This window comes from Plectrocnemia conspersa, unplaced genomic scaffold (assembly GCF_051122295.1).
Source record: "Plectrocnemia conspersa isolate PC_06_02 unplaced genomic scaffold, ASM5112229v1 ptg000006l, whole genome shotgun sequence".
NCBI lineage: Eukaryota > Metazoa > Arthropoda > Insecta > Trichoptera > Polycentropodidae > Plectrocnemia > Plectrocnemia conspersa.
This window is the reverse complement of record NW_028277170.1, coordinates 9130781-9158617: the sequence shown is the minus strand read 5'-3', so window position 1 is coordinate 9158617 and position 27837 is coordinate 9130781. Positions and strand designations below refer to the sequence as shown.

The 27837-nt window shown below is 27.8% G+C and overlaps 2 protein-coding genes across 2 annotated transcripts in view; one reads left to right on the top strand and one right to left on the bottom strand.

Moving 5' to 3' along the window:
- The window catches only part of LOC148234176 (uncharacterized), a 33663-nt gene extending 31084 nt beyond the window's left edge, over positions 1 to 2579 (top strand). The window contains exons 3-6 of the mRNA XM_088188071.1: positions 1067 to 1138; positions 1281 to 1424; positions 2245 to 2318; positions 2383 to 2579. Coding sequence (XP_088044197.1) covers positions 1067 to 1138; positions 1281 to 1424; positions 2245 to 2318; positions 2383 to 2476 — 384 coding nt within the window. The 3' untranslated portion in view covers positions 2477 to 2579. The remainder of the gene's footprint in view (positions 1 to 1066; positions 1139 to 1280; positions 1425 to 2244; positions 2319 to 2382) is intronic.
- Positions 2574 to 16362, bottom strand: LOC148234175 (sodium/potassium/calcium exchanger 4-like). Its single transcript, XM_088188070.1, has 11 exons — positions 16126 to 16362; positions 13182 to 13291; positions 9301 to 9403; positions 8223 to 8410; positions 7940 to 8087; positions 7772 to 7867; positions 6007 to 6105; positions 4849 to 5061; positions 4688 to 4789; positions 4504 to 4625; positions 2574 to 2850 (listed from the first exon to the last, which is right to left on the bottom strand). Exons 1-11 carry the CDS (start codon positions 16262 to 16264, stop codon positions 2638 to 2640), a joined length of 1533 nt encoding a protein of 510 aa, XP_088044196.1. The 5' UTR covers positions 16265 to 16362; the 3' UTR covers positions 2574 to 2637.
- Positions 16363 to 27837: the final 11475 nt, after the last annotated feature.

The following is a 27837-nucleotide window of genomic DNA, read 5'->3' as shown; positions in this document are numbered from 1 at the left end:
TTTTGTTTATGCTTCAATATCAATTCCTTTGCGCTAACGTTGATTTGCTTGAAATAATTCACCGATGACCTAAAATTATTATCTCATTTATATTTATGACGGCAGATTAAATTTGATAGCAATGCATTTTGACAAATATAAAAAGTCTTGGAATGCCATTTTTTATTCAAAATGGTAATACTCTTTTTTTAACATTAAATTTTTTTTTCATCCTCAATGGAATCTATTTTGATAAGTACTTAATAAGACCATCCTCGAAAAGTAAAAATTAAAAGTTATGAATAATTTCAATAAATATTATTAAACGTTAAGAATAAAAATGGAACACGATTAGAATCTTGAGGAATTACTGATATGACAAAATATTTTAAAAGTATAATTTAAAAAATATCCATTTTGTAGGTAAACTATTTTTTAAATATCAAAGCATGACAAACTTAATCAAAAGCTTTTTTTAAATTAGTGTAAATGACATTTATTTGATTAGCTATATCAATATTTTTCGTCACAAAGTTGTAAAAACATAAAAGATTCGTTGCTACTGATCTCGACACACAAAAGTTAGTGATCAATCAGCTATTCTTCAATATTGTCTGTTAAAATCGACACCGTATAAATTCATATCCATTTTAATGTATGAGGGTTATTTACTTTATTATTCGTTATAATCGTAATTTTCAATAAATAGTACAAATAACAGCAATGTTTGATAAGGTTCTGCATTTTTTTCGCCTTCAACTTTCCAAAAACATCTGTAGTCTCAGAATCGATTAATTTATTTACATCCGCAAATAAAATGGCTTCTTGAATATTTTTTACTATTTTCATTGCACTGCTTTGTGTTGGAGAAGTTTTAACAGTAAAAATATTTAAGATATATTAAGTTTGACTTATGCGCAATTACAAAATTTTAATTAAATTGAATTGCTTAAAAAATAATTATTTAATTAACGTAATTAACGAATTTTTTTAAATGATAACCATAAAAGTGTAAGTAATTGCTTTAAATTATTTATAGATATTTTTTCATGTATAATAAATAATGTGCTACTTTTATTTATTTAAGGAAAAACCATCGCCTGATCACAAAGAGCTTGTACACAACAATTGGGATAGAGGTGCCAGAGAAATAACTGGGGTACTACATATTATTTTAAATTAGCAAACTATTAAATATACAAAGAACAGATGTCTTTTATATGTTATTTAATATAATAACACATCATTATATATTAAGAATAATGTAATTTGTTACAAAAACATATTTTTTTTCACTACAGAGGAGAAGAGAAAAATACGAATCTATATGTGAAGCTGAAAGAACAACCGTAAGATTAAGCGACGACCTGCACTTTGAATATAGACCATCGCATTATGAAGAAGTTAAATGTAAGAAAAGTCACAACGGTCAACCAGTTAAAAATGTGAGTGATATACGTATAAAATAATAAAACCTAAGCTTAAAACTATATAGAATAGTCGATCTGATTTTATTTAGCAATATATAGCTACATGTATGCATTTGTAAACGTTCCATAATAAGATCATTTTATTTGTTTATTTAGTACTTGTCTTTAATATAATTTATTATACTGTACTGTAATATTACAGTAATCAATACATAGTGCAGCGCAAAAAAAATACATATTATGTTATTTTTCGATTTCATTAACCATTAAAATATTTTACGGAGTCAATGAAAATGTTCCGTCTAGAAAAAGATCTTGAAATGATCTTTTGTATGCTGATAATTTAAAATTGCTTAGATGCATTCTGGACTCCTCTCTACATAATGATTTAGATTCTCTAAGGAGATACTTTTGTGTCAAAAAACGTCCGTACTTTAATGTTAAAAAGTGCCAGATTGTGTCATTTTCTCTATCTAATTCGCCATTATATTATTTATACGACCCCGTTGAAAATATTTTGGCTAAACTCGCTTTTAAACGAAATTGTTCAGAGAAGGTTTTTGAAATACCTCTATGAAAGTATATTTGTTTATTATTCGTTCTTGTATCCCAGTAGCTTTTTTTAGCAACGTTGGGATACGATTCGCTGAGTTTTCGCAGAAAGTTGTTGATCGCTAAACAGTTCTTCAAACTTAGAAAAAATTCTTGAGATCTTTAAACAATAAGACATGAAGTTAATAAATGCAAATACAAATAATTTATATTAATTTAGTAACGAAACACATCACTTACTTTTGTTATTAACCTATCGAAATAATTTATAATTATTTTTTAGATGTGCACTTTTCATAAGTTATCGTGCGTCGAATGGACTAAAACGGTACACCTGATCAGAAGAAATTACTCCAGGTATGTTTGACGTTTTTTTATGATATCAAGCCGGCTTATTTATTAACACAATATATTATTGCAGTCCTTGTTGGGAGATAGAACATAAGAACATATCAGTGGCTTGTGAATGCTTATGGCCTGAACACGAATACGGCTCTATAAACATTGCTTGGTAACCCTAAAACTAGCAAGACGTATCAGCATATCCAATGACCGGCAAAATGAGCGAATAGATTAATAAAATTGTAATATATTTGTTAATAAAAAAATGCATTTCAAACCGAAGATATATAATTTCATTCAATATACAACTCATACATATTACATTATATAAAAACTATTGATTACACGTAGGTAAGTTTACCGGAAAGAAGAAGTTTAATTCGATCAAGCTGGCTAACGATAGAAAGCCGGCATACATAAACATACAAACCAGTCCGATCTTCCAATCCAAAATGAATTTGTTGCAGGCAAACGATAAGTATAAACCTAGCAGTGTTGAGAACAATGATATCGCACTGTAGGTCAAACCGCTTGAATTAATGTTAACCTATAATTTGAAAAAATAAATATATTACAATGATAAAAATGTTTTGCATCAAATAAGTTTAATGTTGCATTTGTGTGTCAGTGTATTTATAAAAGCTATATTTTTTATAAGCATTCTGATCTGAGAATTAGCAAAAAACACTTAAAGAAATAACTGTCTTTATGATCCTGTATCTAGCATACCATACAGAGCGTAAAGATTTTTATGTTCAGAGAGAAAATTCACCATCTTTTAAGTCTACACATATTACCCATTATTTCTTATTATTTTTCAAGTTATTTATAGTTGTCTCATAACCCATTTTCATACACATAAAATCAGCATAGGTATCAATTGTTTAGTTTATTTTTTAAAATTATTATTAAAATATTTATCAACGGAGGTTTTAATTAAATTTTGTAATTTATTACTTTTTCACGATAATTTTCCACAGTCGTCTCGTTTAATTTTTATTAAATATTTTATTTTAGTCAGTAAGGGATCTTTTTTATTCTTAGCTGTACAGTGTTTGATGTTAGATTGATTTTTTCCTAATGCTATTTCTGGGGGGAATTCCTTGATATAAACGGGGAAATAGTCCCACAAAATTTAAAAAATATATTATTTACTGTGCTTCAAATGGTTTAGAATAAATGCGTATTGTCTGAATAATGGATTTCAATATCAATTGAATTTGTTAAATTGCTTGTTATAGCAATATCTAGAATATCTGCTATCTGAATAATGAGTTGCTGAAGACTCGCTAAGAGTTCTACCATTAGATTTTAAATATTATGTAGCATGTATGGGTTTTTACGTAATCAAATCGATCGAATAAGCGAGCTAAGGAGGTTTATATACAGAGTGAATAATAAAATAATAACCTCGACAATAGTTAATTCTCAATTTTTGTAGTTCTCAATCGCGATTTTGTTATAAATGATATTAGATTTGTTTAAAAATAATCGGTTTCACAACGATCTCTAAAAAAATTAGTCGGTACAATATGTTGTATTGTTGTCAAAAAAAATATTGATAAATGCTTTTAAATTTCTATGTCTATTTGTTCGTCAAATAAAAACTTTCTGATTTCTTCTCTCGCAATCCATTTGCGTTCCACCATAATATTTTTAGTCTATCGCGGCGCGGGCTTAAATTATCATTAATAGGCATTTACATTTTCTTTAAAAATGAGGTGTAATTAATTTAATTAAAAGCTTTACTTGCTTATATACAATAATTTCCTCCCTAATAACTGTTGTATTTCACGCAATTAGCTTAGTAAATAAGGGTTTGGTATAAGAATTACCTTGTTTATTAACAGAATACGAAAAACCCTTGTTTACCGGTTAGATTCCGCGGCACGGTTATCACGTTGTCGATTTTTATTTTTACGTTTGTTGCGTTGTTTTTTAAGACAATCTTGATATGGGTGTGTATAAATAATGTTAAAAAACAGATTTTAAACAATACTTAGAACTGTCCATATAAATTATTAATAACACTCTGATTTAAAAAATCAAATCATTTTATGACATGGATGCTGACAAAATGTAATTTAAATTAAATTTTTCTAAGATATTCTGTCTAATTAAAAATGCCGATTGTAAAATGTTTTGAGTTTTTCGAGTTTCTTTATAATCTTAACATAAGCTATGTAAATATTTACTTTACCCAATATTCATTTGGATTAGTTGGATAGAAATTAGATTTTATAAACCATGGAAATCCTAAGCATAGCAAAATATCAAACGTGTTAGAACCAATGGAGCTGCTTATTCCCATAGATCCATGACCTGTAGATAAATATTATATTAAAACTGTGCTATAAATTTAAAATAATATCATTTGAACAAACCTTGATTAGTCACAATAACTGAGGAGACAGCTTCCGGAACACTTGTCCCCGCCGCCAAGAACGTCAAACCCATAACTGAATCTGGTATATTTATTGTATCACCTAGAAATATTTATAAAATGTTTGTATTTTATTTAGACACATATGATCGAACATCTCACCTATTACGGTTATCATCCACGCAGCAAAATACGAGGTAAAACCAATCCAAATAATGCACATGAAGAACGTCAAGAAAAATATTTTCTTATACTTTTTGCAATCGGGAACCGATATCCATAATATGAAGCTGATCGGCCATGTCATAACCCAAAAGAGTTTTTTCCATGCAGAGACAGTTTCATCAGGCCATTTCCAAATGTTTGTGGTATCACCTATTAAAATTTAATATTTAAAATAACCTAATTAGTTGTTTTGCAGCAGCATGCAAATTATATTTAAAAGAGTTGTGCACTATGACAATATTTATTTTCATCCTGCGGGCAAGAGACGCGCTATGAAAATATTTTATTCTAATAAGCAATTTTATATTTCCGCTACTAACTTTATTTCCATACTAATATACTATATACATTGAGTCCACTAATGAGGTTAAAACCCAAACCCTTGAGGGGAAGTGAGCTCTCGGACTGGCCGTCAGAGGTAGAGCGCGAGGCATAGCAGAGTAACACAAACAGGGCCAAAGGGCTCGGCCCTGAGGGAAACGAGAGCCAAAGCTGCGACTAAGGCAACATATACAACGGTGGTGTTGTTACAAATATGATACGCAATGCAAAGCAATGCAGACCAGCCAACGAGAGAATGTTTTACCGAGCGCTCGGGAGAATTACAAATGAAACTCTAATAAAATATTAACCACTACGGGGGGTAGGTTCCGCTCATCCAGCCGTCAAAACCTGGGTGCCCGCCCATAAGGGTTGGACTCATAGAGCCCTGCTACTAGTAACGGCAGTGGCGCACGCAAAGAATAACACGTAGCTATACTTCTATATACATATTTCTATACACGTAGGCGCCAATGCTATTTAAATATTAAATATCAAATAAAAAATAAATATTATAGGTTAACGCAAAGCAAACATGTGGAACAATTTAGTGAAAAACTAGCAATAAAACTTAAAAAAAATATTTTGTATATCATGGTACAAAATATATTATACAATTTTGTTACTTAAAAATATATAATTTACAATGATAGTCATAAATTATCTTATTTTTAAGAAATGCTTAAAAACGAACATAACTAATTGACGATAGCAGGTGTTAAACCTTTATTTATAAAAAATCAATATTTATGATTCCGTTAAAAATCACCATACCGTATTTATGTAGCTCGTCTATTAGGTTGTTATTAATGTCGCCTTCATTTGACCCTTTCTCAGCAGCTTCCGTCTTCTTTGAATATGTCATATCATCGTCTAGAAAAATATATGTATGTAAAAGCCTAGACTATGTATGTAAATATGTGAATATATATACATGTGCATATATATATATTCACATATTTATATAGTAGAAAAATAGGTTTATTATCTAGATTAAGAAATATATTAAGTATAAATACAAAAAAAATAATTTACAATAGTATAATATTGCCCCATTTTAATTATTGTGCAACACTATTAAACATGTTAAATAAATTAGATAAACAAATGTTGCAAAAATTACAAAATAGGGCAATGAGAGTAATTTTAAATAAAAATAGATTAACTAATTGTAAAAGTATGATTGATAGATTAGAATGGTTGAATGTTCAAGAAATATTGAGTATGAATGTTTTAGTATTTATATATAAGTTAGAAAATAATATGTTACCAGAATATTTTAATAAGTATTTAATAAGAAATAAAGATGTACATAAATATAATACTAGAAATAGAGAAAATTTAAAGATAATTAAGTATAAGAAAACGAGTACGGCTAGGGGAGTTATGTACGGAGGTTTTGATTTATATAATAGTCTTCCAAGAGAAATCCGAAACAGCAAAAATATAACGGGTTTCATAAATGGAATAAAAAACACCTTCGTACATATAGAAATAAATTATAATATTAAGACTTTATTATTGTATATTTTCATTTTTTCTTTCTGTTATGTATTTTTTATATATTTTTATATATGTTTACTAAATTTGTTAGATGTAAAGATTAGCTATTAAGCTAAATAAATTAATAAAATAAATAAATAAAATAAATATGTATAATAGGGTAGTCGACGGTTATCAAAGTCGTGCATGACACCCAGTATCGCACAATAACCAAAATCTATTATTACCGCAGCTATAAAAATTGACCTATTGTATGAGTTGAGACACACACCGGAGTCAATACGGAGTCTCTTTGAAGCCCTTGATAAACGATCTGGCTGCAAATTTACACCACTCTAAAATACTACTCTATATACATATCACGATCGTGATTCTTTAGCGCACTTTACATTCCACAGCTTTCACTGAGCATCGACGAATTACCGACACCACTTCTCAACTTAATAAAATTGATTTACTTTACGCCTAAGAAAAGGTGATTTAATACAAATAGTATATGGATAAATATATATTTTGCACACATTTGTGTCAAAACAATTACATGTGAATCAGCTCTAAACTGTGTGAATGTAATACATATATTACTTATAATTCAGCTTTAAAATTATATCACTTTCACGTACATTGTTAATTGTTGGTTAGTTTCCTATCTTTCGATCATTGTATATCAATGTTTGCTTGGACAGTTATGTATGTCATTAGGAATATATGTAGTTATATGTTTATTGTATGTGGAATCATCGCATTATTAAACTGACACGCATCAAAATAGATTGTGTCACTTAAACTGTGTAAATGGAATATATTACTTAACATAAATAAAAATATAGTAAACTGTATCAATTATTTATCGAAAACTACACACAAATGCATTCAGTCTAAGTAAATGCAATCATATATTCAATTATTGATACTGTTATTTCAACAGCCCTTTACTAATTAAATCATTATGTTATGTTAGGTGTATTATCAATGATGATTATGACTGACTAATATTATTATTATTATTATTATTAAAAATGCAGTAATTACTAACCTCTCATCAACAAAGGAGTCACTTCTGTGTATCCCTTATTGCTTTTACTTTTGCAGTTTTTGAAAAACGTATCTAGTTTTTCGTTGAAGCACATCGCTAAAAAATACATACATTTTATATAATTGCTATATTTTTATAAAATTGATTTATATATAAATCAATTGTTACCTATTATATACAATGCATATGCTGTCACTAGAATTGTTGCTTCATACCACTCTACTCGATGATCTTGTAGAGTGAATATCAAAGCAATCACAGCAATACCATACATTAGTGAATCTCTTGACACTGCCCACCAATCCAAATGAATAATCTGTTTGTAATTAAATATTTAAGTATTTTTTTAATGGTTTAGTTTGTCAAATTCTGCACAACGGCTTATGATTATAATCAGAAGGCTTGCTTATGAAATAACTATGAATATCTAAACGTATAAAATTATTATTACCTGTCCAGCGATTAAACCACAACAAGCAGGTACAGCCAATATGTTGAAAACAGCAGAACCAACTATAGTACCAACTCCGATGTCGCCCTCGGTGATAAAGGTACCAACGGTGTTAATAAAAAGTTCAGGACTGGAACTCGCAGCAGCCATGAAAGTGGCACCGGCTACGTCTTCCCTCATTTTGAGTTCTACATACATTATTAAAAAATATATTTTATAATATTCAAACACATGATTAGTTTTGAACAACTTAACAAAATAGTAAAAGTGGGTAAGCTCATTGACACAAAATACAGTAAATGCTTAGCTTTATAAATACATTCGCGTCAGGGAATAAATTATATAAAACTACTCTATTTTTAAAAGTATCGTTTGGAACTACATACTTTCGTATGAGATTTTTTTATTTAAAATAAAATGTACTAAAAACGTACACAGATCTATGGGCATCTTAAACACAAGTAGGCCAGATTTATGGTGCTTACAGACCGTACTTTGAAGATTCCTGGCTTAGATGAATAAGATTTCAACTCTGGCTTTAAACAAAACTATAAAAGTAGTTGCAATCATTCAAATAAAAGCAACCAGATAAGAAAAAGTCAATACTCAGCAATAAAATGATGATTGCAATAAGCAAACACGAATCAGGAAATTATCTGATGTTATAAATTATCGCGAAAATCTCAGAAAAGATAACAAAGAATCGGTTATAACGGGCGATATTTGTTCAACTCCTAGTCAAGGTACGATTAGAAAACAATTAAAAACAGTAATATAAAGTTTAAACTATAGCTAATAAAAATATATCGAAGAAAAAGACACCAGCTAAAATAAACAATTTGGTCTGCTAACTTTAATTTAAAGTTGCAAGAGTAAATAAAGAATAATATTGTAAGGAAGTTCGTGAAATAAAAAAAGGCGTTCATATAAAATATAATGTGAGTAATTTTGATGTTAAAAATTATACTTAAATTTAATTTGTTTTATAATATTTGTAAAATATATACATATGTATATATATGTATGTTTATAAAAAAGCACTATACTATGTTTAATATAAATGTAAAATTTAACTTACTTTTACATATACTTTCTATAGAAGGTACAAAGTAGTCATCGCAGACAATTGCTAGCAATACAAAGGAGTAACATGCCAATATGCAATGAACTGCAATCCATCCCTGAAAACAATAATAAAAAAGGTTTATAAATTTTACATTTAATGAGAAAATGCCAACTATTTTTATGAACTAAAACGCTTGTGTCTAGCCACCATGATCTAGACTTGTTACCTAGGAACGCTAATGCCAAATTACTTGACATTTTTAATACCCGGGCAGTCAAGTTTTTTAAATTTTAATATACGAGTACCTGGATGTATTTTTGCTAAGTTACAAAGAATATATATTGCTTTGGTACAAATTTAAAATAGCAAGCACAGATATTAAATTTAAAAATAAATAAAATCAAATTTATTTTATACCTTGATTTATTACTAATAAAATAATATTTTAAAAATACTATAGTATTTAAAGCTTTGACCTGTTTTTTATTTATAGTTTTTGTTACAAAATTATTTGCCATAGAAAATATTCTTTTATTAAAGGTCATATAGGTTAGATCGATTTTAGAGAATTGTATAATTTTTCAGCAATTCAGCAGGCCGATTTGTGAAAAAACCTCTTAGTTTTTCTTGGTTTTTTTACCAAAATAAATACATTTATGGATTGATCTAATTATGTTGAATCTATATGATCGTAAATTAAGTCTGCCCCAATTTCTTTTAGCGATTTATTCATGAAAATTTTAATTTTTAAAAATTATTTGATAATTGTAATTAGGAAATTCTATTTCGTTTTACCACATCAACATTAAACACACTTTATTTCTTGGTCTTTAACATTATTCTTAAAAAATCAATTTCTGATCGATTTTTCTGTTTTGTCTAATACTTTCATATATATGTACGACTCTCATAAGCTTCTAATAAATCTGTCTTAAAATTAATATTTCAATCAATACAAAGCGCATTATATTTTAAGGAAAGATTTCGTTTTCCATATTTTCATTATAAGTATCGATTTCTTCACCCGAATTATTTTTATTTGAGTCAGATAAATATTCATAAATTATACCATTTTATTTTAAAAAAATTATAAACAATTACCAATAAAGCAACTATATGTGCTAAATCAATGCCAAATTTCAACAAGATTTTTTTATAACATCTAGTTTTTTTTAAACTGCAGCTTTCTATAATCAGAATTTTTCCAAAACATAGTTTGTGACATTTATATATCTTGATTTGCTCTTTCGCATATTTTTCTTGTAGAGCTTTTGATGACATTGACAAATTATTGCAGAACGTTTAAAATTGTTGTAATTTGGTATGAAACGTTGAATCGAATAAATATTGTCAGAAAAATAATGCAGTATTTTAACTTAGAGGTAAACTCAATGGTTCAGTTGTTGAAGAAAACTAAGAGAGTATTTTAAAAATTCACATTAGGATGAATTTTTCAAATCAATAATTGTCGATGCAATTGAATTACCCTCTGAAATTGACGGTGAAATCAGTTTGAATAATCACGTGGGATTAAAAAATAGACAGCTTGGTTATGAGGGTCGTGATGCGCCTAAATCGATCCAAAAGAAAAATAGAAGATTGAAGTTTTTTTCTAATTGACATTCCAATAGACTTGCTGGAATTTAGATTTTCATAAATCAGTCATCACAATTAATCCATTTGAGCAAGCTCTTTCTTTTGACTATATATATTATTAATTTATTCCAATAAAATATATTCCTATAAGTACTACTCATCATTTCTTGTCAGACGATTATCCGAAAGGATATTACTGTTATTACCGGTATCGGTACTAACGGTATTGCAACACCTAAGCACAGCTAATTTCAATATCCTACAGGATATTGAAGCTATGGGTCGCTAATTGGACAGTGGGTAAAGGGGTAAGCTCGACCATAATGAGCGGGTAGGAACATCCGGAGTACCTTTACATCGATCTAGAGTTTCACAAAATCTGACCGTCATTATGGTTTTGTAAAATTAAAAACGAAATATCGACAGCTCCCGATTTAATTTTAACTGGTATGCTTAAAAACTAAAAAAAGTTTTTAACTTATCGTTAAAAAGAAATACTTTTCCTGGTGTATGAAAAATTACAAAAGTAACTTTAATACACAAAATGGGAAACAAAGTAATGATAAGCTCGTGTATATTTTATCAGCACAAGTCAAAGTAATTTGAATGTTTTTTCACACAAATGCTTTAACAATCGCAAAACAATTTTTCCACTGGTTGTAATTATAATAAAAAACAGTAAAAGCATAATGTATAGTATCCCTACTAAGAGTAAAACTAGATAAATAAATAAATATTTATAGGACCTTTAAACTTCTATTTAGGGTTAAAATATAAATTAATTTATATTGAAATTGCAATTCTGATTTATTAAAATTGTAATTACAAGAAAAATTAGTCTTATATTCTTAAAGTTGAAATATAGTTTAATCATATTTTCTATAAAACTTTATTGAAAGCAGCGCAAAAATCTATCTCACTTTGTTAAATATGTAATAAAATAAGTTTTTTTACCAAATATAATCGATGAATTTCACAATACATTATGCACCTATTTTTTCTGACCTACATAAGTGTGTGAATATACATATATTGAATTTCACAAAGCAATATTAATATTTCGATGAGGTATCACTAAAGTAAGTGGGACGGTCTGTATGGTCAAGTGGATAAATATATTTACACAAACATTTTTGTATCACATACGATTGTATTGAAATATTTTAAGCCACTTGTCTCCTACTGCACCGAGTTAATCGGAATTAATTTCCAGATTTTTATAAATATCACGAGAAAGCAGTAAAGCACACTTCGGAAATCTGTTTAGGGCAGTGTTTTCCAAAGTGGGTGACACCACCCCACTAGCGGGCGCTTGAAGATCCAGGAGGTGCAGTAATCCCGGATGCAAATGAGGGACGGTAAATGTAAAAATTGCATACTATTTACGAATATATAATTTTGCTAGGTATAAGAAAAATAATATGCAGTATGCTATACGACCTAGCAGCATCTGATATTTTTATAAGAAATCCTTTGAGCGTTAATACAGTGGAAAAAAGAATTGGATGGCTCTAGAAGTTAAAAACTCATTATCTGAGACATCACAGAATATACGTACGATGTACAAATATGAAAAAAATAACTAGAAATAAATATATAATTTGCTAAATAGATTGAAAACTAATACTCAAACAATATTAAAACTTCATGAATTGTTTTTTTCAAAGAAAAACAAACCCCTTTGAGTAATATATTATCAGTTCCTACTGATCTCCTCAATAATTTTTTTCTAAAAAGTGGACAGTGGGTCGAATAATTTTGTAAATATATATTTTAGAGTCCAGAGGTCAGACTTTTAAATAACAATTGAACGACTCTTACTCATTTTTGTGACCTTAAATTAAGCAAACCTCATTCAATGCAGCAACTCAAGCTAAAGATTAATGCTAAAATTTGTAGCCAGAAACTTTACGTTTAATTGTAAAAGAATTTTTAAAAGAGCCAACATTTATCAGTAAAAAATACAAAGCGTTTGTGTAATGCAATATTATATACCTAGTTATAAAAATCAATAAACTTAGTACTTAAAAAAAACTAAATAAATACAATCGGTTTTTACCAAACAAACAGAATTTTAATTAGAAGTCTTTTATTTCTAATTAAAACTATGGTTGAAAGGTTTTATTATTTCTAAGTAGTAATTAATGTTTGCAATTAGAGAATGTCCCTTTGCTAGCGACGAATTTTTAATACTAGCACAAATTATTAATGACCCTTTGGACGATAACAAAGGCACATATTCACTGCAATAAAACTTTCTCTTGCATGCATTTATAATCATATATAATTTTACAAACCGTTTGTCGTTGCGATTTCGTGAAACCATCGCGTGGAAACTCCAAAATAGCCGCTGGTGTACAATTTTTTATCACAGTAGTAGTCGCCAAGAGTTGTCGACTATGAAAACCTAAAAAATAGAATTTGGTTTTGTTTATCCATGTTATTCTACATATATTATAAGATATGTTTTAACTTTAACTATCACGATTTGTAAATATATACCTATGACGAATAAGTCAGTTTTATAAGCAAACATTTAACGATGATAATAATAATGTCAACCAGCAAATATTAGTGACATTTAGCATAATAGTTTTATTAAATATATTGTATAAAATATGTAAACTTTTTATATGCGTGTTGTTTGTCTCTTAATTTTATTCAGTTCTACTTTTGAAGCGATTCATGTACACGCGCGTTTAAAGTCATGCGAGTGGTGCCCGCGGACCTAGCAACCATCGAGAAATACACCCGCATTCTTACGATCTCCTTTAACATACAGCTTACTCGCACAAAGGTGTATATAACGCGGTACAAAACCATACCAAATAAATTCAACTCCACTACACCTCACCGTAAAGACCTATCGACGCAACTAAAAATCTACTATCGAAGCGCCTGAATATTTACAATAATAGCTTATTTTAAAATTAATTTATCCATACCTAGTGTTATATCGATGGCTCAATGAGTTTTTATTATAAATATAAAATATAATAATATTGATTTAATTTAACTATTACTTCGTTTGATTTGTAACTAAAAGTATACGTATTATTTATTATATGACAATAAGTCAATCATTTTAGTTTATAACACAGATTATTATAAATAATAAGTGTACCAAATGCTAAAATTCACAACTCATTATATATTTATAATATCTATAAACGACTCATTGTGAAATGTTATCATACAATTATATTTAATAATTAATTATTGTTTGTTTATGTTACGTCAATGATAAAATTAAGTATGTATTGAATAACATGTTTATAGGATATCGCTTTAAAATAATAATAATTAATTCAGGCCACGGTCAACTAATCCATTATATAAATGTTTTTACTATTATGCTGCAATTTTAATAATATTACCACAAATCGAAAACAAAAATCTCGTTACGTCTCGATACAGGCAACTTGTACAACAATTACACTCCACAAATAAAACTGCAACATAGATAAGATTTGTATGTTTAAATATATGGCTATTTTAACTTAATCATATTTTAGTAACTAATTTATTTATAATTTCATTTCGTTCTTGCTAGATTTTTTAATATTATTTTAATGAGTAATTAAAATTGAAAAGAGGTAACGCACATATGTATAAAATATCACCTCATAAAAAATATCACATGTTCAAAAAAATAATACAGCTAAAATTAGCATTTAATATAAACTACAGTTCATATTTGGTAATCCTATAATAAATGTATTTTTTTTTATTTAAGTTTTAACGGTCAGTCTTGTTTGGCCGATGATACCCAAGTATCTATTATTATATGTAACGTAAAATTAATTATTTGAGTGAATGGTAGGATAGCAAAGAGATTGTACATTACAAAACTCTTAAGCCTAGCTAAAAAATAACAACAAGCTTCTATTCTGATCAGCTAAATCATTGTGCAAATGGAAGTAAAAAAAAGACCTCCACTTGTTAACGTTCACATATGGCAAAATTGACTCTTGATAAAATCAAGATACTTGGCTGGAAAGTTTTATCACATCCACTTTAATCTCCAGACCTTGCTCTTTCCGACTACATTTTTTTATCTAAGAATAATGTTTTTTAACCAGTTTAGTCGTTAAACCGTATCTACAGTATTTAAATCATCTAACAATGGAATAGAATTTTATAACAAATATGTATGATATTTTAAGTCACCACAAAAAATATTTTGCTATAGTTGTAATATAAATATTCTGTATTAAATAGTTTTGTTTTGTATAATATAGTAAATAACATATTTTATGATTTTCCTTTACGTATTTTTGTAACATTTCTTATTTCATAAAAATTGTGCTAAATACTTTAATGAAATCGATAAAAAGTGATATTATTAAACCAACATGGTTTTATATTTTCTTCAATCACATTTTAATTAATTAAACACTTTCACTTAAATAAAAACAAAGGCTTAATAATATTGTTTCGCGACCTAATATAATTGAATTGAGTAATTCTAAGAATCATTATATGTATATAATGAACACAATTTATATTTTTCTCAACTTGTTACGTAAACAAAATGTAATTGAATCTGAGGCAGTAGCTATAAATTCTCTATTTTCGAAGAAAAATCTTTACATTTAACTATCAACGTTATGCAATTTACCAGTCAAAGTTTACTAGTTAGAATAGAGAACTGACCTTTAGTAGCATTTTAAAATGCTTTTAAAGTCAGGGAAATGAATCGTATAACCAGGGTGATTTTAATAAGTAAATAATTAAAACCAACTCCGCAGAAAATGATTAAGGTAATAAAGTCGCATATGAAAATGCTTTTATTTGGCGAAGGTGATAAAAATAATATTAAAATAAAAGAGATAAGTGAGTAAATATGTAAGCAAAAAAATGAAATTGCTTAAAATTGCCTTTTAACTGCATCTACAAAAACATTTAAACTTATTTGAAATCAACATTTGCAATAGTACTACTGTACTTACTAAATTGTATTAACTATAATAGATAAAGCTGATAAGATTATTGTAAAACAGTAAAGCAAATCACTAAATTAATAAAATTATTGAAACAATAACATTTATTTTTAAAAAGGGAAATTGCTACATGATAAATATAGTATTACATACACATAATTTATTTTGGTTAACTATAGCAAAAATATATTATTTATTAAAACATCGCTATGTATAATATTAGAGGCATAAGAATAAAATATTTACAACTACATACAATTATCGATAAAATTTAATAAGGAATAAATAAATAAAAAACCTTTTTGTACATCGTCTGCGTCACTGTTTTTTTGCACTGACACAAAAATCAGAGGTATGGTTATGAACAAGACAATTCTAACGACCAATATTAACTCCCGGTGCTCCTGTCTGAACTGCTGTCTAGTCCTCGATACCATTCTCGTAACAATGCTAATTAATTAATTTTACTTTGTTCCATGAACTAGATACTGTAATAAACACAAATAATACGTGTACTGCAAACAGTGGGCAGAAGGCAAATGGAAGCCGCTTATTGTTCGACGTATTATAAGTAAATAAGTATAATCTTCAACAATCTTATTGATAACCGCCTTTGAAAGGAAATAGATAGTGACGAGTTATATCTACAACATAAAGATAAGTTTACATCACTGTTACAATTATATAATAATTATTAATTAAAAGTGAAATAGCGACTATGGTCATTTTATGCAACCACAATCATTCATTTATATCTCGATTATTTACTAAGCGGCATTTTGGCTAATTCAAACGTACTCAGGGCTAAAAAAGAATATTTTTTTAATACACACATAGGTTCAATCATATACATAGGAACATATGTATATACATTACATTTTAAGTAATGGTCCCCTAATTTAGATGCTTACGCAAACTTTCTAAATTTCAATCTATAAAAATCGCTGATTTTTTTAATTATCTGTGTCCATGGGTTTATTTTTGTTAAGAAAAAGTAAATTTAATATGTTGTGCAAAAAATGATATGTGTTATCCGTGAGTACGTCATTTGTATTTTACTATACTTGACGACATCAGACTCCTGATATATTCCATAACATTGTTGTACCAATGACGCTAAGTACCGTTTTATAAAGTTAACCCGAATGACACAGAAACGATCAAAACATTACCCCATTAATAACATGACACCATTTTAATCAATTTAGCTATAATTTAGTCGAAGGTAACTTTTAAATCTTGGGGTCATAGGACCATGAATGTTAGGATCGATAGCATTTTGTTAAATTATCTTTCCATTAGCCTGTTATCACAGCCATCAAAACTAATTCTATCGGTCTTAAAATAATTGTAATTAAATTATAAACATCGTCACTAAACTTCAATAACTATTTATTAAATGGAAAATTACAATAAATCAAGATAAAACTGAAGCAATTATTTTTACAACACGCATACAGCTGAGTATACATCTGGACTTCAAATTTAAATTCACTACGCATATCACCGAACTCAGGTACAAAGGGCTTGTTGTCATTGCGGCCCTAAAACCGAATAAATTTCTAATACTCACAATTAAAGAACATTTCAATATTATAAACATATTGCGCAAGACTACGACAAGACCAAACTTAAATTTAAGTATAAACATAAAGTTCCTAAACACACTTGCTTTAGAGGCATAAAAATATTTTGTGGTTCCAGGTCCTCAGCTAAGTAAATAGTTTTAAATTATTAATTTATGTATTTTTATATTTTAGTTAAGAGTTGTTAGAGCTGTGTCCACGCCTTACATCCATATATTTTTACCAGGGTTTTCCTGAATATACAGGTGTTTATAAAGTATCTATGCACGCCAAAGAAGCACATGCTGGTTGAAATTAGTCTTCTACTAAACATTTTTTTTTATAATAATAAGGGATCTCAGATAAACAGAGATAATATGCTTTCATTATATTCACATGTATTTCCATAGATTCCACAGTGCGTTGTAGCTCTTGGAACACCTCCACTACTGCCAATTTAAAAATGTCAATATCATAAGCCCATATTCCAATAGCTGCACTAACTTTGTCTAAGTGTTTTAGAGGTTCTTTTTAAGGGCAATATCAAAAAATCGGTATACAAGAGCTTAATTTTTTTTATTCTGATATTCAAACTCCGTATTTTTTTTAATATTGCACATAGTAGCTAGTTTTGCCATCATGTAAGACTTTTTCGAGATACTGTAATATCACTACAGGCCACAGAACACGACCGAAGGTATTAAAATTATAGTTCGCTCATAGCGCGACTCCCCAAGGAAATATATGATATAATTTGCTCGCTGTATTTTTGGATGCATTCGACCATCTATCGTATATTGGCCGACTTGTTAAAATGAAGTGTATCGATAAATTTATTTGTTACTGTAATAATACAACAACATTTAATTTAGTTGTATGGTATCATTATAAAAAAATGTATTTACAATTTTATATACTTATTTTATTTTAAAATGTCTATTTCCAAATTACAATTAAATTTACAAACCAACCATATTAAACGTTTCTAAATAATTAAATGTTTCCATAATTAAATGTTTCTTATGCTATATATAATACATTACAGTTCATATTTGATAATCTCTAAATAAATACTTTTTTTTTAATTTAATACATGTAACTATTTTTTCAATATCAAAAAATGAGCTCTAAAATTTACGATGACAGAATTTTCACCAAATGAAAATGTTATATGAATTTCTTTAAAAAAAATCAGTAACTACGGCCATTAAAAACGTTTCTAAAATAGTAGGATATTCATTAAATATCCGTAAATATCATAGATGTTTTTAAAAAATTCGAACTGAAATTACGATGATATCGAGAATAGTTGCGAATGTAGAGAACAGCAAAGATAAACGATAATGTCCTGACCGAAAAAATGGAAGCAAATCTTACTCAATGCTGGTCTATAAACTAAACCAGTCTGATTTAATAGTGCATAAACACATTTAAAATATTAGGAATGGTTGGGGACACACACATTGAGCAGTGAAATCAAATAATTCGCCTCTTCTCGATATTTGATCTCGATCATTTGATAAACGAAGATGAGAAATGGGGGTTGTACGACAACATTCGTCGTGAAAGATAATGGTTATCCAAAGGTCAAGTAGCAAGTTACCTTAAAGCCCGATCTAACTGTAAATAACGTTATTTTATCTGTATGGCTGTTATTTTTATTGGGTACCTAGTTATTTTAATGACAATATAATATTTCACTTCTCCATATGAAATATTAATCTCACACAGTTTTCAAGGTTCTCCAGATATTATATTTTTCTATTTTGCAAAACCCATTGAGAGATTAATTGGGTAGTGGTGTATCGAAAAGAGACAGTCCTAGAGCAGGGCTACTTAAACTTTTTTCATTCATTGTTAGTTTTTTAGAGACGAGAATTACAAGCTCTATTTTTCACCAAAACTGAATTTTTATCAATAACATAAGACGTATCTTTTCAACGTTTTTTAGCGATGAATGAGATTGGGATGTAATGTATTAAAGCTGAAAAAGTAATTTCACATAAATATGTAGTATTGAATGGCAGAAAAACATTTAATGCCATATCAGAAATTTTGGGAAATTCAGTTTAAAGTTTGAGTCACTCAAAAGCTCAGCAAATTCCTCTTGAGCTTTATATGGCAGGTAAGCAATCTCACTCAAGCTAATCAAAAATGGTTTTTGAATCCAAGATAACTTTTTAAATCAATATTTGATACAAAATATTTACGAAACTGTGTTTCTAGCGCTTTTAAGTGACCTATAATAATTTTTGCGATAAAAGTTTTACGATGATTTTTCTCGATTATAAAATAGTCGATACTGGAAAACATTTCGAACGAATTATTTTCTATCCTACTTTTCTAAATATTGATTTGTTTAATAAAACTTTCAATTTTAACATTCGAAGTAAATACATATATCGCAATTGTTTCCTTAAAGAGACAAGTTGGGATCGTTTAATTTCTCATATGCCATAGGTCATTTTGCAAAAAAGCAGCAAGATCACATTTTTGTTCGATTAAAAAAAATCGATTTCATCCTTTAATAACAATAATCTTCTTAAGCTTTAATCTCTTAATATCCATCTTACTTTTGTGTGTAATAATAAATTTGTATAGTGGGAATCCGTATTACAGAAATTTGAAAATAAGCGGCTGTTAAGGGCATGGATCTTAATAAAAAAAATATCTTAACAGCATCCTGAAGCACATCGTTTAATTCTGGTGCTATTTTTTTGCTGCAAGGGTCTCCCTAAGAATAAGGCAGTGAGTAAAAGTTATATGATCATGATGAGCAGCTTGAAAAAATTATTTTAAACATTTAATTTAAATTCATATATTTAAATATTTTACATTAAAATCTCGCGACCCCATTTGAGGTCGCGACCCATAGTTTAAGAAGCCTTGTCCTAAAGTATTTTTTCATAATGTAAGTTTTATGACACATTTCATTTCGTCATTCTCATTCATATTTCGTTAATTAATTTGTGAAAAATTATTTTGCAAAAAAAAATAAAAATTATTTTGCAAAAAAAATTAAATTATTTTGCAAAAAATGTGTGTGTATTTTTTACAAAATAATTTTGCAAAAAATACACACGACATACTCGATATGTGATAAATATTATGATTAAATAAAATAATAGCAATTATACATTGGTTTTGAATTTTTATCCAAACATTTTTTTTATTTTTATAATTAAATACTATTTAAGCAAAATAAAAAAATAAAAAATATAAGTTTTCAATATAGATCTACAATACAAATTATAGCTTTGTGTTAGTTTATAGTACCCGGTTAATTTATGGGTAAATGCCCATGAGCCGGGTAATGAATTTGGCCGGGTATTTTAATGCCCTACTTCTACCTCTCAGGTGTGAGCGTATTAAGTGTAGCACACAGTCGGGGGTCTAACATTTGTAATTTGTGAATCAAACCATCGTGCCTTTTTTTTTAAATTCACAAGCACATGACGTTTCGCCAAAATTTACAAAAATATGTAATATTTATGGAATCCGCAACTTTCGTTGAAAATGCTGATGCATCGGCTTTTTCGTAAAGCAGCATTATTTAACATTATTTGCTTTTAAAATTAAGGAACACAGTATAATAACCATCAAACTTTTTCATTTTGTTATTAAAAAATAATTTATGCGTGGCACTATATGAAGAAATTAAACATTAGGTCATGTTATTCTGCGAAGAAAAAATTGACACTCAATTGATTAATAATTTTGATGATCGCCACATCATGGATAAAACTCGTGCATTATATGTAAAATGAAACGAAAAATGTGCGATAATAAATCTAATTCATCGGTAAATATACACAATCTGTTCCATTATAACTTTTAATTGAAATACAATTTTTAATTAAAATACATACATCGGGGATGGTGGAAAGGTAAAGGAGAAGATGCAAAGGTAAAACACATAGAAGAGAGAAATTCCACAACGTTTGTAATATAAAAAAATAGTGTTTCAACGCACTCAAACAAATTCAGACATAGTTGAAAGGAAAACAAAAAATAAAATTTCCCTAGTTTTATATATCAAACGGAAAAATAAAATCCAGGCGGAACGGAAAAAAGAAAAAGTTAAACTACGTTTTTGATACAAATTGTAACTAAATTAAGTGTCAAAGCTTTTTAAAATTGTAAAAAAATTTCAGCTGACATTTAAATATCCGTTCATTTTTTTTTCATGTAGCCTTTGTGTACCGTATGCAAACAATATTTACTGAACATATATCTTTTTTTGTATTATTTTTATAAAAGTTCTCGTGCAGGATTTCATAGTGTGGTAGAGAAAAATAACATGCAAACAATAAACTTGTTATTTGTATGTGACGTGACCCTATAATCTTAAGTAATTTAATAAATTAAAAAAGCAAAAGTTAATTTTGGATGAAAAATAGTATTGTATATGTATATTAATTTATGTACACAATAAAGCATTTTAATTAAAATTTGTACTTCATTCTTCATATAAAACGTTACGTATTGATATCAAATAATGTTGGCTTGTTATATGCGTTTACCAATACAATGTACGTGCACTTCAATATCCACTCAAAATCGTTACTGACCTACTCAACACACAAGTATACTTCTATGCAAATGGGGTTTCACACGTTGATTTAGGTTAATGCCAAAGCCTAAGATTACTTGTTTAAAAATTTAAACTTATAAGTGTTATAATAACAGTTATAAAAGAGACTGATCCACAACTTCTTAGTATTTTTATTTAAGATTCACATTTGTATTGTTTTATCAGCGAGTACATTACACTATTCTATAAAATGGTTTACTATTTATATCGGTTTATTTATAGATTACTTAATGGATGAATGTTCACATGTATATGTAAGAATATAATTGTCTAAACTAATAGAAATATGTTTTAAAGAATTCCTTTTATCATAAATTAAATAAATAGACTTTCTCTCACAATAGTGTAAGCAATATTTTTTATATATTACTTAAAGATGTTTTAATATGTGTTTGCTTTATATGATATATCGCTCTATCCAATTGGTGATAAAAAGTGATTTATCATATTACAAGACTGATAAGACTTATAACTATAAGTAAAAATATTATATATCTTTGTAATGATAATTAAGTCTGCGATATTTTCAAGTGTTTACTATCAATAATTAAATAAAATATATTGCAAATTATCTTATTCACACTAAGAATACGTGCTTTTGATCAAAACAAGATTAGAAACTGTTATCGGTAACCTTTTCATGCATCTAAATTCATATGTAGCTATAGATGACCCAAAAACGATGTTTAATATTTATACTATAAAAAAAGCTTTTAAGCGTTTTACATTATTTTTATATTAATATTTTTTTATTAAGTGTCACGGAAAAAAATCAAATAAAAAAAAAACCATTCCTTGAAATACATGTGCATGCGTAAGTGTATGTATGTATGTACATATGTACATACAAATGAAATAAAAATTACTGCTCTTGAAGATGCATTGTTTGTTTTAATAATGGAGAATCTGAATAGACGGCATGCAGAGTTTTAAAAATGCACTTGAGTGTGCCATTACATAACTTAATTAAACTAAGTTCGAGAATAAAAACAATGATTTTGCCTTATGACTGTAACTGGGATCTGTTAAACAGATCTACGGGATATTAAATATATACTATTGTAAAAGAAAACGACTTTTTAACTTAAAAAAGATGTTTCAATTCAATTCTTAATCTTGTCGAGTGAAATTCGTTCAAAAGTTTATTACCTTTGTGCGAAAAAAATGTTTAATATTAATATTAAATTGTTCATCGTTTTAATTAAAAACCTATTAAAAAATCTAGTGTTCTTGATTGAAGGGTTACAAAAATAATTAAATAAAAAGTGTAAATCTAATTGTATTATTAATTAATCTCAAAATAATAAACCAAAGACATATTTTAGATGCGATGATACTATTCTCTTAAATATTAGGAATTTAATTTCACTATATGATCAAAATCGGACGAGAAAATGTAATGCTTTTGCTTCATCTATTATATATGTACTATGTATTATATATATATAACCAATTAATTTAATTATTTTTATCTATTTTAATTTTATCCCAATTGCTTCCCTGTTATTTCTTAGAATTGCATTTTGTCTAATGATGTGGTAATGTTAAAATTGATGCTGTGGTCCTTAGCAAAATTCAATATTGTCAAACCACATTCTCGTTAAAGACCACAACATTAATTTCGATACAACCACAGCATTAGTTAAATTTAAAATAACATATTCTTCTATAATAATCCATGATTTTATTTAAGCAAGTGTTGAATAAAATTATGAAAACTTAGCTTAATAATAACGCAATATTTTAAAATAATATTTGCTTCTAATATTCAAGCATCTGATTTATACAAATACTGTTTGCTCAAAATGCAAATCGATCATATGCAAATCACAACCCAATTATGATAATACACAATTGTTCAGACAAGCACGAAATTTAATTTAGTTGTGATACTAAAATAGCTAATATCAGCTCTTTGAACCTTGGCGACCAATGCCACACATAAAAATTCTTTACTTATTTTTTTTAACAGCTTTCCAACTTTCTCAGAACCACTCTAAAACAACGCGACCGAGCTCAAGAAAATGAGACAGTATAGACTTTCCGACACTAAAGAGCAGATGTTTGACACGTCTCTATAGAAAATCTAATTCAAACACAGAGTCTGTAACAGAAGAAAACTTGAATGTGTAACTGCCGTATTTATGTCATTAATAAAGAACGTGAATAGTAGAGGGCACAGGTTGGACCCTTGAGGAGCCTCCAAGGTGTAAAATATTCTTTCGACTTTAGATTAAAAACTGTCTATAATCGCTCAAATAACTCGAGAATAACAGAGTTAAATCATCCATGTTTTTACTAATATTGCATTGCATCAAAAAAATTTGTCACTTCTTAGTGAAAGGCAGAAGGTTATTAACAAAGAAACAGATGGTATAAAACCCATACTGTTGGTCCAACAAAACTACGTATTATAACTATGTATAATTATTCCGAACAATTTGACAGGAGCTTACAACACTGCGTCATGTCCATAGTTCATTATGCACAATTTGTCATTCTTTTTATAAATAGGAATGTCTTTTGTGTATTTTATAAGAATTATATAAAAAAAAACGTTTAATAGGAGCAGCGAGATTAACTTCTCAACCCCGAAAAATGTAATCGGTAAGCAAATGAGGCCCGAAAAAACTTCTATAATATATAAACAACGAAAAACTATCATCTGTCGATTAAATATTTTAATTAAAAATATATGGGATATATATATATTATGTATAATTTTAAAATGTCAAATGCTGTTCCACCAATCAAAAACTGTTTAAGTTTACAAGATCTTAAGGATTAAATCATTTATGAAATTTTTAAAAATATATAAGGAACAAATACAGGAATGTTCTTTTCAACAGTAAAGATTACAGTTCAAGTCGTAGGAAAATGCTAAGAGAGAGTCAGAGTCTCTAAAACATTGCGACTGCGTACCTTATTCTTGCCTTGAGAATGTTCCTCTTGCACAAATCATCCAGCTTCTCAACGAGCTTGGCATACATTGATGTTTTCGGCGAAAACTGTCAAACCAAACAAATTAGTCGATCATGGTTAGATTTGTAATAAAAAAATAAGGCTTGTAAATGACTTACGAAATGAAATTCTACTGTTATTAAAGATGTAAAATATCCCTTTACAGTGTTTACTACTGAAGAGTACTAGGTAGATGTGCGACTTTATATTGACATTGTTTATCTTTTGAATTATTATAATCTAAGTCTTCTTTGACCAAATATTCTTATAAATCAAATGAATGAAAAATAAAGCCTTTAAAAATATTCACATTTTCAGAATCTAACAAAAGAAAGACCATATAATACAAAAAAATATGCGAAAATGATGTAAAAAAATTAGATTTTCGCTAAAAAAGTGGAACAGGATAATAATTTTAGCTTTAATCATCAAATAAAACGGTAAAAAAGTACCTAAATAGTTTTAAATGGAAATTATCTATATGCATTGCAATACCTAATTCAAAACGTTAGGCTTCTTTATGTTTATAAAACTTATTTTCCGTCTGAAAAAATCTCAATGTTGTCAAATCATAGAACAGAAATCAAGCATATTTTTAAGTAATTTTTAAAAGTAATTGTTTAAGACTATAAGAACCATATAATTGATATACAACTGAAAAATTACTTTACGAGTCGCAGTGTTTTCATTACCTCATTAAAACAGTGCCAAATATCTCATTAAAATCTGACACTTGAAATCTGACAACTACATATATTATTATAATTTTACAGTTGCAACGCTTTTAAATTATTATTAATAATTTTCACTATAGGGTTTGTTAAAATTGATTTTATACATAACGCTATTTAACTTAAATTACTTTTGCAATATAAGATGTTGCATGAACCTCCTACGCAAATTTCCTTGTACGAGCATAATGCAGGATAACACTTCATGAATAAAAAATACAAATTTCGCCAACAACGTCTCGAACATAAATTCTAGATGGTAATCTTTACATGCAACATCATGATCTTGATCCAATTTATAATTATTCGTCAAAGCTGAAAGTGCATCGTTGACCTTGATCTATTTTAACATTCTTGCTCTTATTTTATTAGCTAATTTAAAATTATACAAGCAGCTTTCAGTCTCAAACGTCCTAGAATCTTTGCGATCCATCCCTGACCTTAATACTGTTAAAAAGTAACACATTTTATAATGAAACACATACATATGAATATTTATCTATAGGTATATATGTATTATACAATACAGAGACGCTATAGAATGTATGTAAAAAATATAATGATTTATTTAGCGTTGTTTTTGTGTCTTAAAACAAAGCGAAGCTGTGAGTTTTCCCGCATGCGAGATTACACCTTGAAAGTATGAATATGTAAATAGCCACTAGTGTTGGTTACTGGTTCATGTATGTATTAAATATAATGCGTGTACTCGATATTATATTATTTCGTGTAAAAATAAGTATGGTTTCTTAGCTCTGGTATAGACTTATTTTATTTGATGCGCAAATATCAGCTCATCATTTAATGGAAGCGATGCTATTGATATGAATTGAGATATTGAATATCAGCTCTATCTTCCAGTTTTGTTACCACTAGTTTTGAGTTCACGTTAACTAGAGTTCGCTTATGATAATTTTAATTATTTTTCGCGGAATCGTTCGATTCGTAACCGAGATACCAAAATATATACCTACATTAAAATTGTAAAAAATACACGCTAAACTATTGTAGAATAAAAACTTTCTAAAAATTGTCAACAGTATTGAAAAAACTTAAATTTTATATATTTTACGAATATCTACCTCACTTTTCCTAAGATTTTGGAAACCAGTAAACTGTCAATTATACAATAAATAAATATGTTTAACTATAACTTTATACATTTTAATTATTTTATATACGATGTATTTACATGGTAGAAAAATCCCCGCATGAAAATGAAACTTATAACAACAATAACAACAACAATATTGCATTTTGTATAGCACTATTATAAAATACGTATTTAATGTAAAATTACACACTGCTTCAGACTATATTTTTTGAAACCACTAACCAATTATTTAAGACGTTTATATTATATTACATTAATTATACACAGAAAATATTTATTTTCTTAGTTACTATTTTCCTAATGAATCCAATAATTCACTATTACCTAGTCATATAATCTTGTTCCAAGTTTTTTGTTATTATCGGCGCTTTTTAGAGAAATAATTTCAATATTAACACTAGATTAATATTTTTTATGTAACCTGGATTTTTTATCGACACCGAAAACAATTTTTATCAATACAAAATGTATTTTTTTTTTTCATTAAAGTTGCCAGAACCCTCTTAAATCTTTCCTAATTAATGAATAACTGTTTTAACAAATTACTAAATAGAGTTAAAAAAGTATAAGCATTACTTATTCGTATTATTATTCTAAAACAAACCATCACCATTAAAACTTATTAACTTATTATAAAAATATATTTTATTTACCTTTTTTAATGACATTAAAAATAAAAAACATTATTATCTCTGTAATTTTAAGCTTTCATAGAAATTCTCACTGCAGTAAAAACTTATGGACTCATTTTATTTATTTGTTCCTAATAAAAAAAAATCTTAGGTTTTATTTTATCAATGCAGTGAAGCTTTTTATGTTCATGACCAGTCATTGCAATTGAACTTTAAATACGCTCTCTACAATCAACACAAGAATTACCTGAGTTTCTATAATATAAACGCAAAATTTAATTTTTATTTCAAGCTCGCTATAAACCAGTGTGTGTCCCATATATTAATTTAAAATATCAATAATATAACACAACACTTCATTTTGCTCAAATTCAAAGTTGTATGTCGCTTTACATTTTTTTAAACTACAGAAG